The sequence below is a fragment of the Centrocercus urophasianus genome, unplaced genomic scaffold (genome assembly GCF_019232065.1).
Source record: "Centrocercus urophasianus isolate 14NV4802_14NV808 unplaced genomic scaffold, USGS_Curo_1.0 seq_22, whole genome shotgun sequence".
Classification (NCBI taxonomy): Eukaryota; Metazoa; Chordata; class Aves; order Galliformes; family Phasianidae; genus Centrocercus; species Centrocercus urophasianus.
This window is the reverse complement of record NW_024884778.1, coordinates 4,981,889-5,003,057: the sequence shown is the minus strand read 5'-3', so window position 1 is coordinate 5,003,057 and position 21,169 is coordinate 4,981,889. Positions and strand designations below refer to the sequence as shown.

At 39.6% G+C, this 21,169-nt stretch overlaps 2 protein-coding genes across 4 annotated transcripts in view; one reads left to right on the top strand and one right to left on the bottom strand.

Annotated features, from left to right (window-relative positions):
* The window catches only part of SUCLG2 (succinate-CoA ligase GDP-forming subunit beta), a 101,916-nt gene extending 86,996 nt beyond the window's left edge, over positions 1-14,920 (bottom strand). The window contains exon 1 of the mRNA XM_042823310.1: positions 14,818-14,920. Coding sequence (XP_042679244.1) covers positions 14,818-14,901 — 84 coding nt within the window. The 5' untranslated portion in view covers positions 14,902-14,920. The remainder of the gene's footprint in view (positions 1-14,817) is intronic.
* A 118-nt stretch (positions 14,921-15,038) lies between these two features.
* Positions 15,039-21,169, top strand: part of TAFA1 (TAFA chemokine like family member 1) — a 289,154-nt gene continuing 283,023 nt past the window's right edge. For 2 of the 3 annotated variants that reach the window (XM_042823582.1, XM_042823581.1), the window contains exon 1: positions 17,121-17,201. Coding sequence is in view for 1 of the 3 variants with exons in the window: in XM_042823583.1 (XP_042679517.1) it covers positions 17,153-17,201 (49 nt within the window). In the remaining 2 variants the exon portion in view is untranslated. Of the gene's footprint in view, positions 15,108-17,120; positions 17,202-21,169 lie in introns of those variants that run through there. The other variant, XM_042823583.1, reaches the window with a different exon arrangement.

Below are 21,169 nucleotides of genomic sequence, written 5' to 3'. Positions count from 1 at the left end.
CCTTTTTTTTTTTTAAATGACATTTTGTTTCTTATTGTGTTAGCTACAATTTCTATAGACAATGCTCGCTTAAAATCACTCCAAAGAGCATAGATGAAAGAACTGAAAATCTAGACGGTATGTTTTCACAGACTGGAACAAAGGCAAATTCAAATTAAATTCAGATTAAGGGATGGAAGTATTCACAGCTCTACTGAAAGCTTCAAACCTTCAGACCTTACATTACTACAATTTAAAAAAAAAAGGGCCTTTATATGAGCTTTTAGTGTCTTGTGTGCACAGCATTGGTGGAGAACAACTCTTATTTGAGAATGATATATGCCAGGTAGGTTACAAGGGTGTTTTTTTCTTTAGTTTAAACCATGGGCAGAAGCAAAAATAAATGAGTTCATGAAAATAAGCAGAACATCACTACCAGATACATCCATGATTTTATATAGCTTACGATTTTAAATAATTATAATAGCTTTAAGGAGGAATTAAAAAATGTCCTATCAGGAAGCGTTTAAGATTAAATTTCTAATCAAAGAGATTAATAAACTTAAAGCTCTTTTACAACTGAACATTTCATCCAGTACAAGTCTCACAGTGGATTTTCTCCTGCTTGGCACTTTTCACAAGTACCAAGCACATGTGTTTGGGGTTCCCTTCTACTCTCATTTCCCTTCACCACTTTACAAGAGTTTTGCTACCAAGTCAGACTCATAAAAATATGGAGCAAGTACGTACAGACAGACGAGGCTTTCAGAAAAACACTCTTACAAGTAGTTGGCTGTTTTGTTCTCAAGAAGCCTTATGTTCCGTTACTTTACGTACATAGATACCATGTGTCTTGTCCAATTACATATGTACAGTGCTACTAAAATCAGCGACGTAGGCATACAAGGAAATTAAACATCTTTTCTTGGCCATCTTCACGAGGCAATGTACTTTATAGTGTAATGGTTTATTGACTACTGCTGCAGAAAAAATTGATTGTTCACATAACCCACATAACCTCTTATTTTTCCACTGCTTGGTTTGGTTTATTTTATATAAAATACTATGAGTAGCATACAAATAATGCATTCAGAAAGCAGCCAGATTAGATTCTTCCACTACTCAGTTTGCCATTTCTTCAGCTAGCAACGGAAACAAAACAGAAAAGATAGGCTAAATTATATAGATCGTTAATCTGGAGTGGAACTACGAGCACATTTTACAGCAGAAATCAGTTACAAAACATAAAAAAGATTCAGTAAACATTACAAAGAGACAATTTTGTCCTTATGCATATGCACCGTTAACTACTCTGACGCACAACATCTTTCAGATGACCCAGGAGATATCCTTGCAGCGCTCGCTTTTTATGTGTGTGCTTTTTTTTAAAAAACACAAGAAACTACCCTAATGTAGTCACAAAAAGTTGTCAAGTTGCATGTTAACTACTTCAGCAAAATTGCTCAGGAATAACATTCCATGTATCCACAAATAAGAGCATCAGTAATGCAAGCTTCAAACTGAACTACCAGTACTTCTCCCTTAGGAATCAGCGCATTGAGGGGTCGCTCATTCCTTCATTCTCTTGCTTCCTTGGTGAAGCCACCTGGTGGGGGGGGGGAAACTGTTAAGCACTGTGTATTTTCCTTCAACATGGATGAAATGCTGAACTCTCCTTTTGTGCAAGTACACAAAGAAAGTGGAAAAGAAGGATGGAGAGGTCAATCTGGTGCAAAAAGCAACGCTGATCCCTACAAGTGTTGTACTCATGATGCCCGATTCCACATGAAAATACATTGGCTACGAAGGTACATTAACTGCCTTCCCACCTTGAGTTCAGTAATCACGTTTAGACAATTCCTTTTAAAAGTGTAACCTTGAAGATATGGTTTCCCTTGGCAAATCTCTTCAGGTGGAACCCTGCACTTTCAGAAAGTGCCATACACAATCAGCACTATTAAAAAACAACAACAAAATCACCATTCAGCAAATTTCAGGGGTAACTGAACATCCCTTGGCACAGCTATAAAATCTGAACAGCTCCACTGTTTACATGAACTTAATGGACTTTATTGCACCGATGCTGAACGCAAGACACACTTTAGTGATAGCCAACGTTCCCTTTCCATCCATAGCAGGAAAACCAGTATTAACTACGTGAAACAAATATGGACCACTTAAAAGCACCTGAAAGTAAAGCTGGTCAAATACAAACGCATAATAATTTTCCCCTCTGCTGCTCTACTGAAGTGACATAGCATAACAGACCCAGCATGAAGTGACTCTACCACCACAAAGCCTCTGAATGAATGCAGATTATATGAGAAATGTATATAACATCAAGTTTCATAAATACAGACTACCCTGTAATGGTTGTACCACAAAGAAGTCAAGTGGGGAGAAAAACTTGGTTCTCTACGGGGAAATCTTTCAGATGCATCCTGCCTCAAAACTAAGAAGTGTGCATAACTTATGTTATATAAAATAAAAGCATCCAGCCAAAAATCCATTTGCTTACCCATCGCATCCTACAGCATTCCAGTTTATTCGATTTGTGTAATACAATTCCAAGCGCATATGAAAGAAACAGATACACCATGATGACAGTAATGAAACAGCATACCATTCATCAATACAGGAAATAAACTTTTATTGTATTTATTGACATACAGCTGCTGTAATTGACAAAGTTGTAGTAGAAGTTCGTAACAAAAAGGAGCATCAAAAATACAACTAAGTAGCAGGCTTCCTTATAAACCAGTTCAGAGAGCAATACATTTTACTATGTTATATACTTGAGTTATGCCACGTAAGGTACTGAAAACAAACTAGCATACTTAGTTTGCTGGCAGTAGGGATATTAAAAAGTATTAGTAGTGTTAGTCTGACTAGAAACAAAAATTTAGGAGAAATGCAGTACATTGAATGGAAAGTTCATCACACATGTAAGTCACAAAATGCAAATGTATGGAAATTACAACAAATCATTAAGCAGCAAGACAGAAAGACTCCTGGTAAGAAAGATGGGCTCCAAGGTCTGCTATGTTAAGTCAAACCACACATTCTCTTCTCCCCAAAGATAACCAATGCCATGCAACTATATAACATAGATGATGCAGAATGTCCTTCCCAGGTGACACCATCTAGATTATCACTCAGAATCAGTTATCACTTTCCAAGACAGCAGGCCCCCAGACTTCAGAATCACAGAGGAAAGCATTTTCCACCAGCACCCCAAAGTGCTGACTTCAGATTGGATGCAACACAGCACACAGTTCACTCTGATATTAGCAGAGACCACCTTGATCAAGCAGTGGGCATTTTCAGCAACACTTCATTCCATGCTTCCATGATATATTTGACTCAGTTAAGAAATTAGTTTTATCCTTTCATACGAAGCCTTGAATATTTTTCTGACATAAAACAATTTTTTCACATATTTTTCCCACAGCGGTTAGAAATTATTTCTTGTTAAAATCAGTATCAAAACACTATAAATCACCTTAATATCAAGCAGTGTTGCTTCAGCTTCGAATCTTTCAGTTCCAAATTTACTACTCAGAATGCACCACACAAAGCACCCTGCACAGTAAAATGAACTATACCTCATAAGAAGAGAGGGAAAAAGTGTTCATGCTTTCAAGTTCTTTAAGGCTACAGCATTTTGATTGATAAACTGCTGGAGCAATTTACTTTTTTACACCACTGACCTGTGGACTCACTTTTCAGAACGAGTGAGATCTGTTGCTGCAGCTGTTAGGTTTATGTAACACGACTTCCAACAAAAAAAAACAAACAACATGAAATACAGCACTTTGCTGCTGTTTACTAAAGCCAGGCAGTTGATTCTGATGGGGAATTCTTACTACTCCTCCTAACAGCTCTGTGATTCTTTGAAACAAGGTACTTGCATTAAATAAAAAGTGACTCTATTTGCGTGCACGACAAAAAGGAGAACAAGTGGTGGTTTGGTTAAAAGAGCAGCATCAAATGTTAATATTATTAGGATTTTTGCCAGTGAACTGTTGACAAAAGTGAGGGTCAAATGGTGGAGGGTATGGCCAAGAGTTTCAAAACTGTAAGTTTTTTTTGTTTGTTTGGTTGGTTGTTTTTTTTTTTAAAGCATGCGAATTTAAAGCTTCCAAACAGCAGAACAGGCAATGTTTTCTGTTTAGAAGTTCACACTACTGAAAATCAAGCTGCTACCTTGAGAGAATAAACCCCCGACAGCAAAGCCTAAGGTTAAATCCTGCACTGGAAAATCTTTGCCTCAATATTGTTGTTCAATTACCCAAATGAGCTTATTCAAAACTGAGCATTCTGTCTCTGCATACACTAATCCACCCTTAAGTCATGCTTAAGCAGAAGTACATCAGCTCAGTCCAGAGGCAGTTCAGTGACTTTTACAGAGTAGCACTCTTCAGCAATCAAACAACTGCTCCGTGCGCTCCTGCCATCCCAGAAAGCTGCTCCTGCCTCACACCTTTCTGCAGTTCTCCAACCACACCTGACATTGGTTGAGACTTCACCACCAATTGCCCATATAATGCTGACATTGCCCCATGCATTTTACTGCACCACTGTTAATGTTAATAGGAACACGATGTCTTATAATCACAAGAATGGAGAAGCCAAGGTGTCTGCTGCCACAAGGCTGCAGTTCCCCTCTTTAAAACAGGGCTGTTTTTAAAATATATATATGATTACAGGAGGTGTTTGTATCAAGATTTTAATTCTAGTTCATGCAACAGAAACAGTGATTAGTTAAATTCTTCTCTGAAGACTTTCATAAAAATTTGTTGCAAGGTTCTTTTAGGAGCCACTGCAAAGGAGAGATAGGAAGGCAGAAATCACAGCATGTCCCAGCAGGAAACATCAGGACAGTTACAAATGAGAAATAAAGTAATAAACTAGTTTCTGTTTCTAAAATTGGCATGTTCCTGTTTTAAATGAAAAGCTAGAGAAGACATATTTAGCCATCTTTGGTTAGTGGGTTGGAAGTTGGAACACCAGGAGTGCATCCATCAGTTTGAAAGTGTCTTGTTGCTATCAAGCCTTTTTGCTCAACTCCTTCACTGAAGCCCAACTTCCAAAACTTCACCCAGCAGATGCAATCTGGAGCAGTGCTCTAACAAACACCACAATCAGAGGACAACTCCAGAACCATGACAGGAAGACAGCACCAAACTAGCTGACACTATTCTCCATGTTGGAACAAATCTACAAAGTCAAACAGATCAGATTAGAACAGGAAAAGTCCCTGGATAGCTCCTATTCCATTTTACTTCAGTCATAGCAAGGTGCACATAAAAATCCAAGTCTTTGTATGAGTTTTAGAGGCAATCTCAGTTATGTCTTGAATATCTCTCAGCACTGCAGATAAAATGGTACGGCTCAGTTAAACTTTGCCAGTTTCTAAGTAAATGCACTCTCAGTAGAAGTGGGGCTGGAAAAAGCTAAACAGTTTTACAAAACTGTACGGCCTCCTTTAACAGCTCTCCTGAATGCTCCTGATAGCTGAGGAGGAACATTTAAAAGGAACATTTTTAGTTCAAGAGTTCCTGAACATTTTTCTCTACAACTCTATGCCACATCCTTTTGCTTTTACCTTGTCCGCCTTCCTGTCCCTCTATAATCAGTCTGATTGCAAACTGATTGTTTCCAAGTTTAGCCTCTGCTCTGCCCTAGAAATGACGTACTGTGTGCGGTGCTCTTACACTGCACCTCACTTGGACCATTAGCTCAAGAAAAAAAAAAAAAAAGATAAGAACACTACACTGTTCCAGTATGTCTTTAAGTCATGTTTACAAATGCAGCTTTCTGATTTACCCTCCTGTTTACATCTCATGCAAAGAAGCAGAGACAAGAATAAACTGGAAGCGAGTCCTTCAATTATTGCGGATTTAAAGCCTCCAGTAATGATTATACTTTACAGACTTTTCTTGCAGCTTGCTTACACACAGGGATTTTGACAGCTATTCTGTAAATACACTCTCCCACCCACTAAGCTCCATTGTAAACTACAAGGAACAAGCACAGGGTCAGACTTGAGCTCTTTCTGTCAGCCTTATTCTCCTTATCTTAAAAACCAGCATCTGAGCCCACCTCCTTGTGCACTATGAGGCAGATTTTAGCAGCTACGACCTGGACAATCTTCATGGGTGTGTGTGGACACGCTTTTCTGAGGACTGCAGATCTCAGGGGTGCAAGAAGCGACAGCAGGAAGAAAAGCCCCTCATCAGGAAGCCCCTGACCTCAGGACTCCCTTTGTCACACTTTGCCACCTGTTGCTCAGCACTCAGTTTGGCAGCCATGGGTTCATCCTGAATTAAGGAGCGCATGGCCAAACCCTTCACAGCCCTACACCACAATGCAGGAGAGTGGCAAGGCCTCTGTTTACAAACACTAAAATAGAAATTGCTGCAAATTAAGTGCCAGAGCATTTCAGACACTGACAAGTTCTGTGATGCATTCTACTTAGCAATTAAAGGCTGACTGCACAGAGCTGAACCTGTTCAAATCCCACTGAAGTTCAGCTGAGAGGTGAATCACTGAGTTCTGAAACACAGCCTAACTACTGCGAGCTCCTCATCCTACAAGATCACACAGAAACCTTCTGGTTTGAACAACATGGCTAAGGCCATGTAAGAAGTAGGATGGCAATAAAAACAAAAGCTGCCTGCTTGGCCACTGAGCTCTCAGTCCCCTGCCCTGGATGGGCAGCATGCCCTCAGCTTACTTCACAAACCATTTGCAAACAATATCTTGCATTCTTTAATTAAACCTTGTAAGTAAAACAATATTAAAAATACTTATTGTACATCCACATAAGCTCGGCACTTCTGGAATAGTTTTCAGAGCCTTTGCTTGGACAAAAAGAAGAATACAAATTCACAGATTCAGTTTCTCCTTTTCTCAGTGTGCTAGCTATCAATAGAGCTCTTTTGCATTAGTAATTAATTTTAGTCAAATAAGGCCCACTTTATTTATTTGAAACTTGAAAGCTTTCAGAAAAGCATGCTTTCCTGACCTAAAAAATAAAGGCTTTGAAGTACCTGATGAAAATCAACTTACCACTGTATACAACTGAGTCATCAGTCGCAGAAAATACTGCGATACATTACCTGCCTTTGGAAATGAAGGACTGCTGGTGATGTGCATTACTTCTCCAAAATGGGAACAGTGCTACCTTCCTCCCATAAATCACAAATAGTCATTTATTTTAAATGCATTATTTCTGCTCTCACCTTACAAAGTGTTTAAGCTTCCTCATTTTTACAAGACTTAAATCACATTTTTATGCAACTATGAAGAAGGGTCCCACATATTAAATACAGCCAGGAAATAATAACTCGAAAACTATATTGCCACCAACCATGAAATATAAAGAGTATGAATATAAAGAGCTCAATATGAACGTTTTCTACAGCTCACTCTAATTAAGCTTCCTGAGTTATTGGAACCTCAAAGCATGGTCAGCGGATTGATCAGGAATGTTTCTGAACTCAGGGCTCAGATAATCACACCTGTCAAAGAAGTTTCTTGCACTGGAAAAAATACATCCTCAAGCATTAGAAATCACTGATATTTTAAGAGAAACACTAATTAAATGTCAATTTAGACAGTCTAAGCTCGCTTTCTCAACATACAGAAGCAAATACGAAACATAATCACAGTTTTTGTTCCAGTTCTTGAATACTTGCAGTGAAATCATGATAATTTCCACGCTACCTAATTATGTCATCACAAAGATTACGGCTTTGAGCACTGAGCAGCATAACACTCCAAAGCAATAAACATGCAAATGTCCATAGCAGTAGAGAAATACAGAGAAGTATCTGCAGTAACAGTCTTACTGCATGCATAAGTCATAACTGGTTTACCAAACAACTGAACTGTATGGAATGGACTGCAACACTTACTAATCCAGAAGCACCACAAAACTGATTGATGCACAGCTTTTGTTTAAATCACCTTTTATTGTTAAAGGCATTTGGTTTTAGGAGGACTTAGACCTACATGCAGTGAATGTAAAGGGATGAACATATAAGAGGAAAGACAGGCTCCTGGTTGTTTTGGCACAGCAGCACAGAAATCAGTACCTGTCACAGAAGGGAGGATGAAAGTATGCTTTTTAACAGGAAACCAAAGGTTATGAGCATTTTTCCTTACTCTGTGGGACACTTTTCCTTTATTATTAATATTTCTTCATTATTCACTCTGAAAATTCACCCTGCTGCCATCCTCAAATCTCACAGCAAGTCTGGGACACCACGAGCAGCATTATCTCTTCATCATCAAACAGACTGACCTTAAAGTCTATTTCTACATTTCTTACACCACTGATCAAACATTCCAGGCAAATGAAAGTCTATTTTAAGTCATCTTTAAAACAAAGCCACCTCAAGTTTTTTGCCTTCTGGAAACTCAGGCGCATTCATCGCCTGCGCTCAGCTGTTTGCAAGGATTGAGGCTTTCAGACATGTAGAAGTGCAGTGCACAATAAAAGCTCATCAGTGAGCCAAGGGGTAGAGGAGAGCAATCCTTCACCAGAAACACGTTCATCAAGTAGCTCTTAAGAAACATTACCTACCTGCAAGCTGATAACATTAATCAGGCACTAAGCAACCAAAGGCACCAATAAAGCCAATGTCAACCCAAGAGGCTGCTCGTAAAAGACAGCAGAGTAATGAACTGAAGTCACAAGTCCCATGCATGAGGGGGACAAGGAGGAAAGCACCAACTTTGTAGGGTCAGCAACTCTCAGCACTGCTCTGTGACCAAACCCTGTGTGAGGATCCCAAATCCACTCAGCCCCAACGCCACAGCAGCGGTCTGTAAACAAATTCATAGACAACTTGGAATGACGGATGGTTTTTCAGAATCTTTGTTACTAAATCTTCAAAGAAATGAGGTGGGTTACAGCGGTGAGTGAATTAAAACGACACATTTTACTTTTTAATCATAAAATCTAACTTCATTTCACTCTTAACAGGAACTACCAACGGGATGTGACATGAGCCACCTCTGCAGTGGTGGAAAAAAGCACTGAGAAACAACTAGAGGTTGCAACCCTGAATCTAAAACAAGTTCCAGGACTTGAAGAGAAGTCAAACTCTCCAGCTTCCTCTGTGTGCCATGGTTTTGTCTCCTTGTATAGGCTACAGGTTAGCTAGAAAACTGACTGACCAAAATAACCTCTGTTAACGCTACATAGAGAAGTATTTACTGAGAGGATGTGGGAAAAGACCACAGATGGGAAGGTTATGCAGCAAGGTTCCTTCATTTCTGGCTGACATCTGACACAAGACCTATGCAGCTCCTAAAACCCAGAATTACATCAGTCCTAACACAGATCTTAGGTAAATAAAATGTAGTCCTAAAAAAAAATAGTAATACTGAATACATATTATTCCCCAGACCCATCTCTCTCAGTGTTTCACAACATGTTTAACACAAACTCTGAATATCAGATCCTCTGTTCCCTATATTTACAACATTGCTGTAGACTATTTTAAACTGAGCCATCTAACTAAGAAACAAACCCAGACTGAAATTCTGCATTAAATAATTTAATTAAATATCTTCACTGTTCCCAATGTGTTTAGAGAGGCACAGTCGAAGAAGCTAAATAATTAGGGGAAAATAAATTTCTTATGCCATCTTCAGACCTTAAACAGCTAAGCAAGAAAGCTGTTGATAATGAAAAGTATTCTGCCACTTTTAATAGCGCTTTCATCTGTAATTTTCATAGATATCTGTGTTATCTTTACCTATCACTTATCTATAATTTGCATATGTAATCTTTCCCATAACTGTAATTTCCCAGACAGTTTCATACCAAAATTATGTAGAAGTTCCTTTTTTTTTTTTTCTTTGCAAGGCTGTAGCTGCTTTCTTGGCTGCCATGAAATCAGCAGATGTCAAATTAAGCTGTTCTTTTGCCCATAGATCCCTCAGAGGAAGAAAACCAACCAAAAAAAAAAAAAAAAAAGCAGCATTCCACGAGTGACTTGTTCCCGGCGTTTAATTTGCAGCTTCAGATTTTTTAGTCAAAGGTCCTGAGCAAGAAGACAACTCCACCAAATATAATCAAACATCTTCCTAACTTTTCCATCTCAGGCAACTCCTACAAAATTTTCACATCTCCCAAAGAATTTAAGAGGATTGGAATTAGACGCCAAAGCAAAGGAACAACAGTAAGAGTCATCTCTGTCATCCTGATACAAACTGAGACTTTTGTTCATTGCTTATATTCCTCAGTTTATCTACCCCTATAATACCTTGCTGTTTTCATCTTTCTTTTTTTTCATCATTGCTCCCACGAGTTTGCTCATTGCTCCAGCAGTATCATAAGCACATGCTGTATGAATGCATGTTTGAAGTTGCTGTTACCAATGCTCTCAAAACATCTATCCATTTTCAGACAAATAAAATCATCCCATTTAGAATTTAATCACTGAAAGCAAACAAATGTGCAAAAAGCCACTTGCTCTACATTGAGTTAATGCCCACCATATCCTGAAGGTCAATATTGCATGTCGCCCACCTTCCTTAAGACAAACAGGACTTATCACAGCATTCCATCTTAATTTCTCCTCTTAGTTTGATACCTATACCTACTTTTACCTGGTTAAAATAAGATCAGTAGCTCACTACTAATTATGGATCAATGCTTAATTACCATTCCCAAAGTTACCATCATAATCAGTTGCGGCGATAACCTGCCTCCTGTCTGCGTCCTGTATTTTATTAAGATGCTGAGGTGGGAGATGAGCATTCAGCTCTGACACACGGATGGCTACAAACTGGCTTCATCAGCAGAGAATATTAAGGAACAGAATTTTCTGTAGTAAATCCTTAGGGCATATGCTTAAAGCTGCAGATTATAGTCTCAAACATGCACAGAAAGATTGGACTGTCTCAGGCAATAATGAGCTGCTTGCTGCAGGTGTGGACCACAGCAACAAAAGAATAAATCAGGAGGGGTTCAGTAATCCCAGAACTGTCCCGTTAAGTGCCTCCTCAAGACTTCCAACTACAAATGAATATTCAAAACAAAAGGGGAAAATTATCTGTTCTTAAGAAAGAACCAAAATTCAAGCACTTCCATGCACACCTCACTTTATTCCCAAAAGAAAATCACCATCTTCCGGCATCCCTCAGAGCATCCTTGTTGGTAGTCAGAGTAAATAAAACTGGAACAAAAAAATAAGGAATTGCCACACACACTGACATTATTCCAGGGAAAAAGAATAGGAGGAAAGAAGAAAATTCCTCACACCTGTAAAGGAAACAGAGTTTGTCTACTAACACCTCAGGAGGCTGAAAAATGAAAAAAAGAACTTGCTTTTATAGGAAAAAAAATTGTTAATCCTAAATGTACCTAAGCAAGGTATATCTTTGAGTGAACTGGTTGGCAGATCAGAAGATGGAAGAGTTTACTGGTCCATGGCCAGGTCTAAGAACATAGATGTCCCAGGCAATTCTCAACCACATGCCATACTCATGAAGCCCATCCCTCCTCAGCTCACTGGCCCTATCCTCTGAATATACTTAGATGAACTACAAAGAATGGCCAATAAAAATGGCAAAATCCTTCAACGAGGATTTTCTAACTGTGCTTGAGGGAACTGCCAGGAAGGAGTGGGCCAAACTTCTGCTGCGTACTGGCATTTCAGTGCTGCCTACAGTTCAGAGAGGATGGTATTTTTGTTTGTTTGTTTTAATATAAGCACACACAAAAACTATTGCTTGTGGAAGTCAGGAGGCTCATGTAATGCCTGCCTCTAAATGTAAAATATTAGAAATTATAGTGAAACTGACAACCAGGGAAAGCCAAATATAGAAGCAGACTGAGCCTTCAAGAAGCTTTCAACAACTTAACAGAAAGTAAAGAAAAAAGCAAGATTTCTGGCACATGAGTAGCTGCTGAAGTCATAAATTACAAGTTATTGAAAATAATGCTTTCCCTTGCATGGAAGATCATTAACTCCACTTACAGCTGATAACTCCTTAACAAAGACAAAACTTCCTCCATTCAGCATTAACAAGGCTTCACAAGTTATCAAGTTTAGGAACTGAAGGCATCTGCAGTGAACAATCTTGATTATTTTTAACCCCCACAGAAATCAGTAGATTTTAAAGCAGGAATATTCCTGCGTCCAATCATTTCTTTCTTACTTCAAAATATTTTCAACATGTGTGAAATTTGGAAATGTTACGGTAGGACTGAGGACGAGTTTTGAAGGCCAGCATAGGGCTGTATAATGCACTAACTATTATCTGACCATTGTATTAGAAAATTTGAGAGTTACCTTAAGCATTTTATTATGATTCTGACTTAATTGTTCCTTATTTATATTCATCGCTGAAATTCACTGCATCTGAAGCTATTTTGAAAACACAGCATTCTCCCAAAGGGCTGAATCCAACTCCCATTCAAATAAACAGCCTTCAACGGAGCCTATTTGTTGCTAGCCAACAAGATTGAATTCTGCTGCAGAAAGGTCCCTGGAGCGTTTGTCACAGCTCTTTACAAATACTGTTCCAGTAAGAGCAGGTCTAAATACGCTTGTCCACAAGCACTGCAGACAACTGAAATTTATCTTTTATCTTCTTGAAACACTTGGTCAGATTTAAACTCCAAGAGCACAAAGAACTGAATCCACGAAGAAGGGAAAAAGGGAAAAAATGTTATAAGAAGTTAAAGAGACAAAGGGAAAGCTGAAGGATGATAAAATATTTTCATGTGATAAGATCAAGCACCATTTATTCCACATTTAAAGTTGCAGAGAAAAAAAATGCCTCTTCATATAGGTTTTTATGAGTGCACACAACCAAACTTCTCGAAATCCTTGTTTCAACATAGCTGTGAGCAGCACCAATGGTTTTGACGTGAGCAATTCTGCAACAAAGTGTATGAATACTACTCCTACCACCAGCCTTATGAGGAAAGATTTTGAACCTCATCAGGCATCAACTTACACAGGGTTATGAAAACACCAGAAAGCACTGGATCAGAAACAAAACCAATCTGCTGTGCTCCTGCCTGAACCTCCTGGTACCAGAGCTCCAACAAACTGTTCCAGCAAACGCTCAGCTGGTCACAAGTCTGAGCCTTTCCCAACATGAAATAACGGAGGAGAATCCCAGAAGAAGTATTTTTAAAAATATAAGATTATTTCTTGCTGTGTCAGGCTTTGAGGACAAAACAGATCTTGCTGTTTTATAGTAAATAAATCAAATTATTGGTGCAATTTCCAGTCAACACTAAGTAGGGAATGGGTCAAATGATAGCAGTTATATCAATGAAAGGCCTCTCTCACATTCCTCATCTTGCTACTTTGTAGCACCACACAATGCAGACTCTACACCAGGAGAAAGGTTTGTAGCTTGATACCATCAAAGGTGAAGGATAAATCTATGATGCAACATCGCAAAAAATGAAGACCTTTCCATAGAAAAAAAATGTTTTACTTGGAAAAAAAAATTGACTCATTGTTACACTGGAAAGAAAGGGTTCTTGAAAACAGTCTGTAGGAAGGAGCATAACCGGGGAGAAGCTCTTACTATCTGATAGTTCAAACACAAGAACATGTCATTCACAATACAAGTTCAATAGCACTATTTCGTAAGTAACAAACAAATTCAAGAAGCTGACACGTTAATATCTTAGTAATTTTGAGAATCTGAGCAGATACCCCCTATAAAAGCTGTTCCCAATCAGGGCTCTATAGAATCAAAAAGAAGCTGCTTATGGGGGTGGTATTGTAGGGTCAGAGTCATCTGAGCCATTATGACAGAAACACATCTTCAGCATAACACATGAGCACCAAACACTGCTGGAACTGACAGGACTGCCAGTTAAGACAAAGATTTAAATGTGCACGTGCAAATATATGAAATAGATGTGCAATAAACCAATTGCTCAACTGCACTGACTTCCACTGTACCCACCATCAGAAAACCAAGGTTTCCCCAGGCTGAAGGGCAGTCCTTATGAAAGGTACACAGTGTAAATCCTGCCAGCTGATTGCACACAGCCCCAAGCACCCAGCAACAGCACCACACAGCACTCAGCTCCAAACCAGCTTTGTTACCCCAGGAGGTTTTTGCTTTTAGGAAAACACTCAAGAGCACAGACCAAAGAAAACTCCTGTGCAGTTGCTGATCTGCTAAGAAAACAAAAGAAAGGGGAAGGCACCAGAACTAACCCAAATGTATGTATCTCATTTCATCTTCAGCACTTCTGCTGTTTTGTGGCAGAGCTGAACCAAGGCCTCCCGCCATCAGCCCAGCAGAGCCCCAGCCCCAAAGAGGGGAGCCAGAGCCACCAGCGAAGCGCAGCTGCCCCAGACACCGCTTAAACTTGCACTACGGAAGCAATCAAGTGACTGCTAAACGAAACTAATGAGGAGCACCAAAAGGCCACGCGAGTTCCTCCCAGAGACCGATTTAAGCCTCGAGCGCCTCAGGCAGAGCCGCCCTCCGACCCTCTGCTGCTCCCAGGACCTTCGCCCCGGGCCAGCGAGAGGGGCGAGTTTGCTTGCTCCTAATGCTACGAGCATGTTTGTTTCTATCACTACACGTTTGTTTGTTTCCAGCGCTCCCAACGCAGCGGGGTTTCAGGCTCAGCACAACCTGAGCAGCCACAGGGGACAGCCAGAGGAAAGCAAATCTCTCTCCAGCCACGGACTGAGCTGAGCCCCGAGCCCAGCAGGAGCCCGAGAGGAAACGCTCCTAGGGACGGCCAGCAGCAGACAGAGGGACGGGGAGCAGGGCGGCTTCTGCAGAGGCTCCCTCCTCAGCAGGACGCGGCGGCCAGGGCTCACTCACCGGGAAGCTGCCCCGCAGGCGGGCGGATCGCAGGGCCAGGTCCCGCACGGCAGCGCCCGCCCGAACGCTCACGGGAAGCGCCATCTTGACCGCGCAGCGCTCCCTCCCGCCCGCCGGCCGCTGTCTCCGCCCTGCCCCGCTCCCCGGGCGGAAGCGCTGCGCGGTCCCAGGGCTCCTATCCCTCCGTAGGGGAGGAGATAGGGAGGGACGGGCACGGCTCAGGGCAGCACTGAGGGCGCCCGGGAGGACATCTTGGAGCCCGGCGGGAACGGTGCAGTCACCTGCTGCAGGTACCGCGCTGTCTGCACTAGTTGTTCTCGTGACTAAAAGCACTCCTTTAATTATTACCTTTTAATTAACTCTTGCTGATAAGCCCTAATAAGCGTGGCTGGAAGCCTGGGGACTCTTTGCAGTCTCTTTCGTTCGAACTCCAAGAAGAGCCTCAGTTTGTGCTTCGCCCATAGGTGAAATCTCTTCAATGCCCAAACTGAGGTGCTGAATTGCAGCCCTCCTGCAGGACGGTACAGAACATCAGAGTCCTGGTAGCTCATCACGTGGAAATAAAGTCTAACGTAGCAGTTCCCAGGCACAAAAGTGAATCCCAGCAGCTGAATTTAATGAAAACGCCTCATTGCATCCACGTGGGGATGGAGTGAGCACAGGTGTGACGTGCCTGCATGGCTGGGTCTTGGCAAAGGTCCTGCATGAAGCCAGGTGTGTTTTTGGGTAACAATCCGTGCTTGTGGAATGGAGAGTACGAGCAATTCACACCAAACTGGTGATTAATTAAAAGGAAAAAAAAAAAAAAAAAATTGTGTAGCAAATGAGATACCTGTACAACAGCTCAGATTTTCACCTATATGAAAGAATGCAAAGTTTAGCACTGTAAGAAGGCACAACATTATTTGTTCGGTGTTTGGTAATGAAAGGAGGAATAAAATTCTAATGTAGGGTGTGAGTGGGAGCAAAGGAGAATTCTGCTGTCACTGCTTAGGGCTTGTGCTCCTAAATACGGCCTTAAAAAAATCAGGACTGAACATCTTTAGACAAATTTAATCAGGAAATAAATTACACTTCTATTAGAAGAAAAAATAATCTGCAATTTCATAAAAACAGAAATCTGGGAGAAGCTGAAATTGAACAGTTTTGTCTTTGTCTCAACAATTTAAGTAATGTGTTTCAATAAAGAATCTGAAGATGCAGCTTTTTGATAGCATTGAGCAATAATGTGTGGCTTCCAGTATTACCCTATGTATTACTGTGTGCTTGTTCTTTAAAATGTTATATATTGGCTTCACTATTATGGTGGAGGAATATAATTTCATTTCTAGTTTCATAACTGTGGCTCAATAAGCACAGTGTTTCCTATTCATACAAACTATTATGGCTGTCTATATTAAGTTTAGATATATAACAGGTATATAAGCCTTCAGATAATGTGCATAGATTGCATGCAACGCTATCATTTAATACTATATGGAGCACTTTCACTGCTTAATATAAATTGTGGAGAACCTTCTTTACTACATTTTCACTGTTTAGATTTGGTAAACGGAAAAACACTGCAAACACACAGTCTGTGTTAGTCACTGAGAGATGTTTTTTGTGTATTGCTAAGGTAGAAGATATCTGATTCTTGAAGTACGAAGAGAAAAAGTATAAAGATTAACTGTCTTCATGTTTAGTCTCCTTGTTTATAAATATAAACCAAAGAAATGTAGATTAAGTAGGTCTCACATGGTTAGCAAAGCAAGCAAATGCCAGCTTTCTTGCAGTGTGGGATAGAAGGCTATGTATGTCAATGTTTAAGAGATGAGATAGCCAATATGGATTATTGTTGGGAAACTCACTTAGGGTGCACTACTTTGAGATCAGTTAAGGATCATTCCCAACGCACTATCCTCAAAGCAACATAAAAATAGGGTCAAGGGAGACTGATTTCAAAGCACATTTCTTCTAGGCTTCTAAATATTCCTCCTTGTACCTGTCCTGGGAGCACAGCACTTTATGTGCATTCCCTAGAATGCATATAAAGCTAGATCGTAGCTAAACTTTTTAGCAGTGGTCCACTGAAAGCAAAACAACCCGTAATGTGTTTGAAATTCAGTAAGGTCTTGTACAGTGCATGTTATAACGCTCTTATGATCTGATCCCTAATCCTACATAGTTGATAGTATTTAGTGAGAACACACACAGAAGTTAGCACAGGTAAAGAAAAGCATATTTTTAATGCTCTTGCATTTCTTGTTCATTACATCTGTACTTGTTAACAATGAAATTGTACATTTATTTTCTCACCCATACAGATTACCTCCCGAAACATTATTTGCTAAAGATGGACTTCACAGCCAGCACGTGGATGGTGTACCCAGCAGTTCAGAAAGGTTGTTTATGATTAATTTTTCATTTCACCATAAAGCCATTTGACAAATACAGGCTCATTATAGCTTGCAGAGCTGAATGGAGTTTTTTCTTATTAATTTTTCCTTAGTAACATATCTGAGCTCATGCTGATCCATGTCAGGAACAAAACCATTATTGCAGCAATAAAGCAGGGAACATTCGTGTTTTTACAGCAAGTATAGTCTTCTAATTTAGACTGAAATAAAATTGGGATAAATAATCTTTCATTATTCAGGTGATTAGTCTTACAACTTCAGTGAAGTACCTATAAGTGAGATGAGCCCTCACCCTTGCACTTTTTATCACTGATTATAGAGTTGCCCTAATCTGTTTTTGATGGGTTGCAACCTGGTTTTCAGAGCATTGTTAACAATGAACAGAAAGACATTTCACTGTGTACATATTATTTAGTAATCATACTGGTGTTGGCTGCAGAACAGTCTTCACATCCGCATGCATTTCCTAAAGAGTGTGTTTCTGTGTAAAAGGCATTCCACACACAGCATTCCCAGGAGTAAAGCAGGTGTGGTGAAACTACATGAAATCCACCAGAATGGTACCACTGAAGGTGACTGAAAAACAGAAAATAAGGTCACAAACCAAGCCCTGTGATGTGCAAGTACCATTCAGCCTGCAACACTGAATTAGTTCCACACATTCCTCATCCCTTTCCTCTGTTCATGTCTTGCCTCCAAATACAAAATTAAGAGAGAAAAAGTTCATGGCTAGTGGTAAACATACCAGTGAGTGCAGGGAGGATAAAAGAAGGTTAAAATTTGATTTTTTTTTCACATTCAATGCTAGAACACAAAAGAAGACTGAAAATTAAAAAGGAAAAATAGAAACTTAGAATTTGTAAATGACCTTCTAGGTCAATGAGTTCAGTCACTGCACACAGCCACAGAATTCCCATTTGTTAAAAGATGACTCAAGTATAGTGTAAGGGATCCAGAAAGCTAGAAAGGTGGAATACTTTAGGGCTAGGTAGGATTGGATTTTGTGCTTGCAGGCTTGAACAAATATATGGAGCTCTATCTACTACTGCATTGCCAGTCTATCTATGTAAATAACAGTTTGCATTTTTCATTTTCAAATTATACGCACTTCTGACATATCTACTGGAGCTCTTATGTGACTAGGAGCAAAAGAATAAAGTGAGACTTAAAACAGTCCCTGAACTTTGTATTTGTTAGGGTGGGAAGTCAAGGTGCCATGTTGTAACGTTGTGTGATTACTGTATAGTTAATACTAGAAGCAGGAAATAAGCGACTAAGTTGAGGAAGGTTTTAAATAATAAAGCATAGTAATAAAGAGAAGGTAGTAAAGCAACCTAATTTAAAATTGTTTTTAGCAAAAGAGGCAATACCAATAGCAGCAGCAGAGCTCCTCCTTTTTGATATCTAAACATTTGACTGTGTGGAAAGGAAACATTCAGGAATTATGACATAAATTAGTTGACTGAAAACAGTAGAAGTGATGCAGCAATATACAAGTGGTATCTTCCTTTTGCCAGAGGCCTGCTCTCTAATAAGGCAGGCAGGGGAGTTCAGGTTTCTCAGCAGAGATAGACTATAGGTCTATAACACTCAGTTCCCACAATGTTGAGAATCCTGATACTGTGGATAGAAAGACAATTTTATTGAACTTCTGTCAGAGACAATATAGGACTGTGAATAGAAAAAAATGTAGAGATCTGAGCTGTGGGATACAATGGAAGAAAAACTCTCAGAGGCTAGACCTCTTTGATAAGATGTGTCTCTATTCGCACAAAGACTTTGAAAAGTATAGACAATCTAAATTCAGGAAAGAAATATCTAACAGCCCCCTCCAAAAAAGTAGAGAGGGAAAGGTAAAGAGTTACTTGTGGAAAAGGGCAGAAGGTTAGAACAGCAGCAAAACAGTAATGTAATGAGAGAGCAGGCTCTATCATGTATGTGCTAGCAATTCAGCCTGTTATTGAGATAAGCATTCTAAAAAACCCCACTGGTTTAACAAATATGAAACAGAATGATTAATATTATTTTGTAAGTTACGTTAAAACATTATCACTAAGACATTATATTTAAAAAAGTATTTAACAGCGAGCTAACTAGAGTGCAAAGGAAAGTTCACAAATGAGTAAGATGCCCAGTTAAACGTGTAACATCAATACCCAAGGGCACATACTTACCAATAGGAATTGGAGGGCTCTGCACGTACTAAGCAGTTAAGCTCTTTAACTATTGCACAGCCGGGCTAAAATTGTCATCTAGAAGAATAAAGGCAAAGTGGCCTACCTTAAGAAAAGCTAAATCCTAACAGATAAATTGTTAGATAGGATTGTCTGAGTCCTACGCAGCCTCTGCAAAAAGCTGAGTATTTTCCAGAAATGGAACCTGCACTTAGCGTGATACTACAGACCTCTCTAACTGAAATGTTCCTATGGGCAATGTTTGCTTTTTTAGTAAATGAAGGTTAGAAGAATTATAAAAGCTGTAGGTGTCCACATCAGTAGCAACTGTACAGGTCAATATAATGGGAAAGGTGCTACAACAAAGGTGTGATAACAAAAGGGCTAGCACAGTAGAGAGGTACTATAAAGGAAGAAGATTGTTCAACCATATCAGAAGACACCAGGTTTGCAGAAAAAAGCTTCACCAAGGAGAGATCTCCAGGAAGAGATCCTTGCCTGGTGGGAGTCAGCCCTTAAATGAGATCTAAGAGAGGTGTAGCCAGGCTCCATCCCTTCTGGTTGCACAGCTGAATTGCCTTCACCTGTGCTCCCAGGGCTGGCCAGGTCCTTTCCCCAGGTGCTCAATCAGAGGTTCAAGCCGTGACTCAACAGCTACCATACAACATCACATCTAATCTATGTTTTAATTGATACATCACAAAATACCTTATAGCATAGCACCCCAACCTGTTACAGAGCTTGAAATTGTCTATTCTAATTAAATTCTAAACCTGTAGACTGAAGGGACTGATAACATGTGAGGGGTAATTTTTTCCTGATGAATTTTATGGATTGCAGAGGGAGAGAAATTGATTTTTCTGCCGAATTAAGTATTGATTTAAATGTAGCTTTCTGTGCTAGGTAGTTTGGGTCATGGGGTACCATTTCAGTGGATTTTGTAGATTGCTTGCTGTGTCTTCCTATTTCAATAAAATCTTTCTGGCGTAGATGGAGGTTTCACTTTCATTACAACTGGCTGGACATCAGCAAGTGGTTCAGTAATTATGGAAGTTCATGAAAACCATAAACTTTTTAAATAGCCTAACGGAGAACTGCAGCACTGTGTAAAAAGTCTTAAAACCTAAATGCAAATCAGATATAGCTTCTACTATATGGATTGTTTGTCCTTAATGTTTTGTTTGTCCTTAACAAGCATATTTTGATGGTTTTGTTTCTTTATGAAACCTGGATGTGTTTTGATGCATAAAAATGAGTCTACAATCAAAATTCTACCCCAGTGGGTATTTGCTTACTCTTTGGCTGTGCTTCAGAAAAAGCTGATTTTTGTCTTAAGCAGAAAAGCAGTGAAGACCAATTCATTAAAAACAACTGCCATAGGAGGAATGTGATGTGTTTTGAGGATCGTTTCAGCTCAAAATGCAAACAGTAATAAAAATTCAGGGAAACAATTGAAAATCTACAAGGACAGCTCATTTAAAGGCTGTGATGATTTTATGTTTAGAATTAAAGTGATGTGCATTTAAAGTGCAGTATTCTGAAATAATTACTCATTTTATTCTCTCTAGATTTGGCTTCTTTAGATTTTTAACTTATTTTTAGTGAATGTTAAGCTATAAAGTGAAAGGTGTCTGTGCGTTACTCAAGGCTACACATGGTTTATGCAATTCAGAGGATTCCCAAGAAATGGGAGAGTTTGAAACAACAAATGTGATGATCTTATCTCTGCTTGTCTCTGGGAGCATAGTTGTCACAGTGTTTGTGAACCATATATACAAA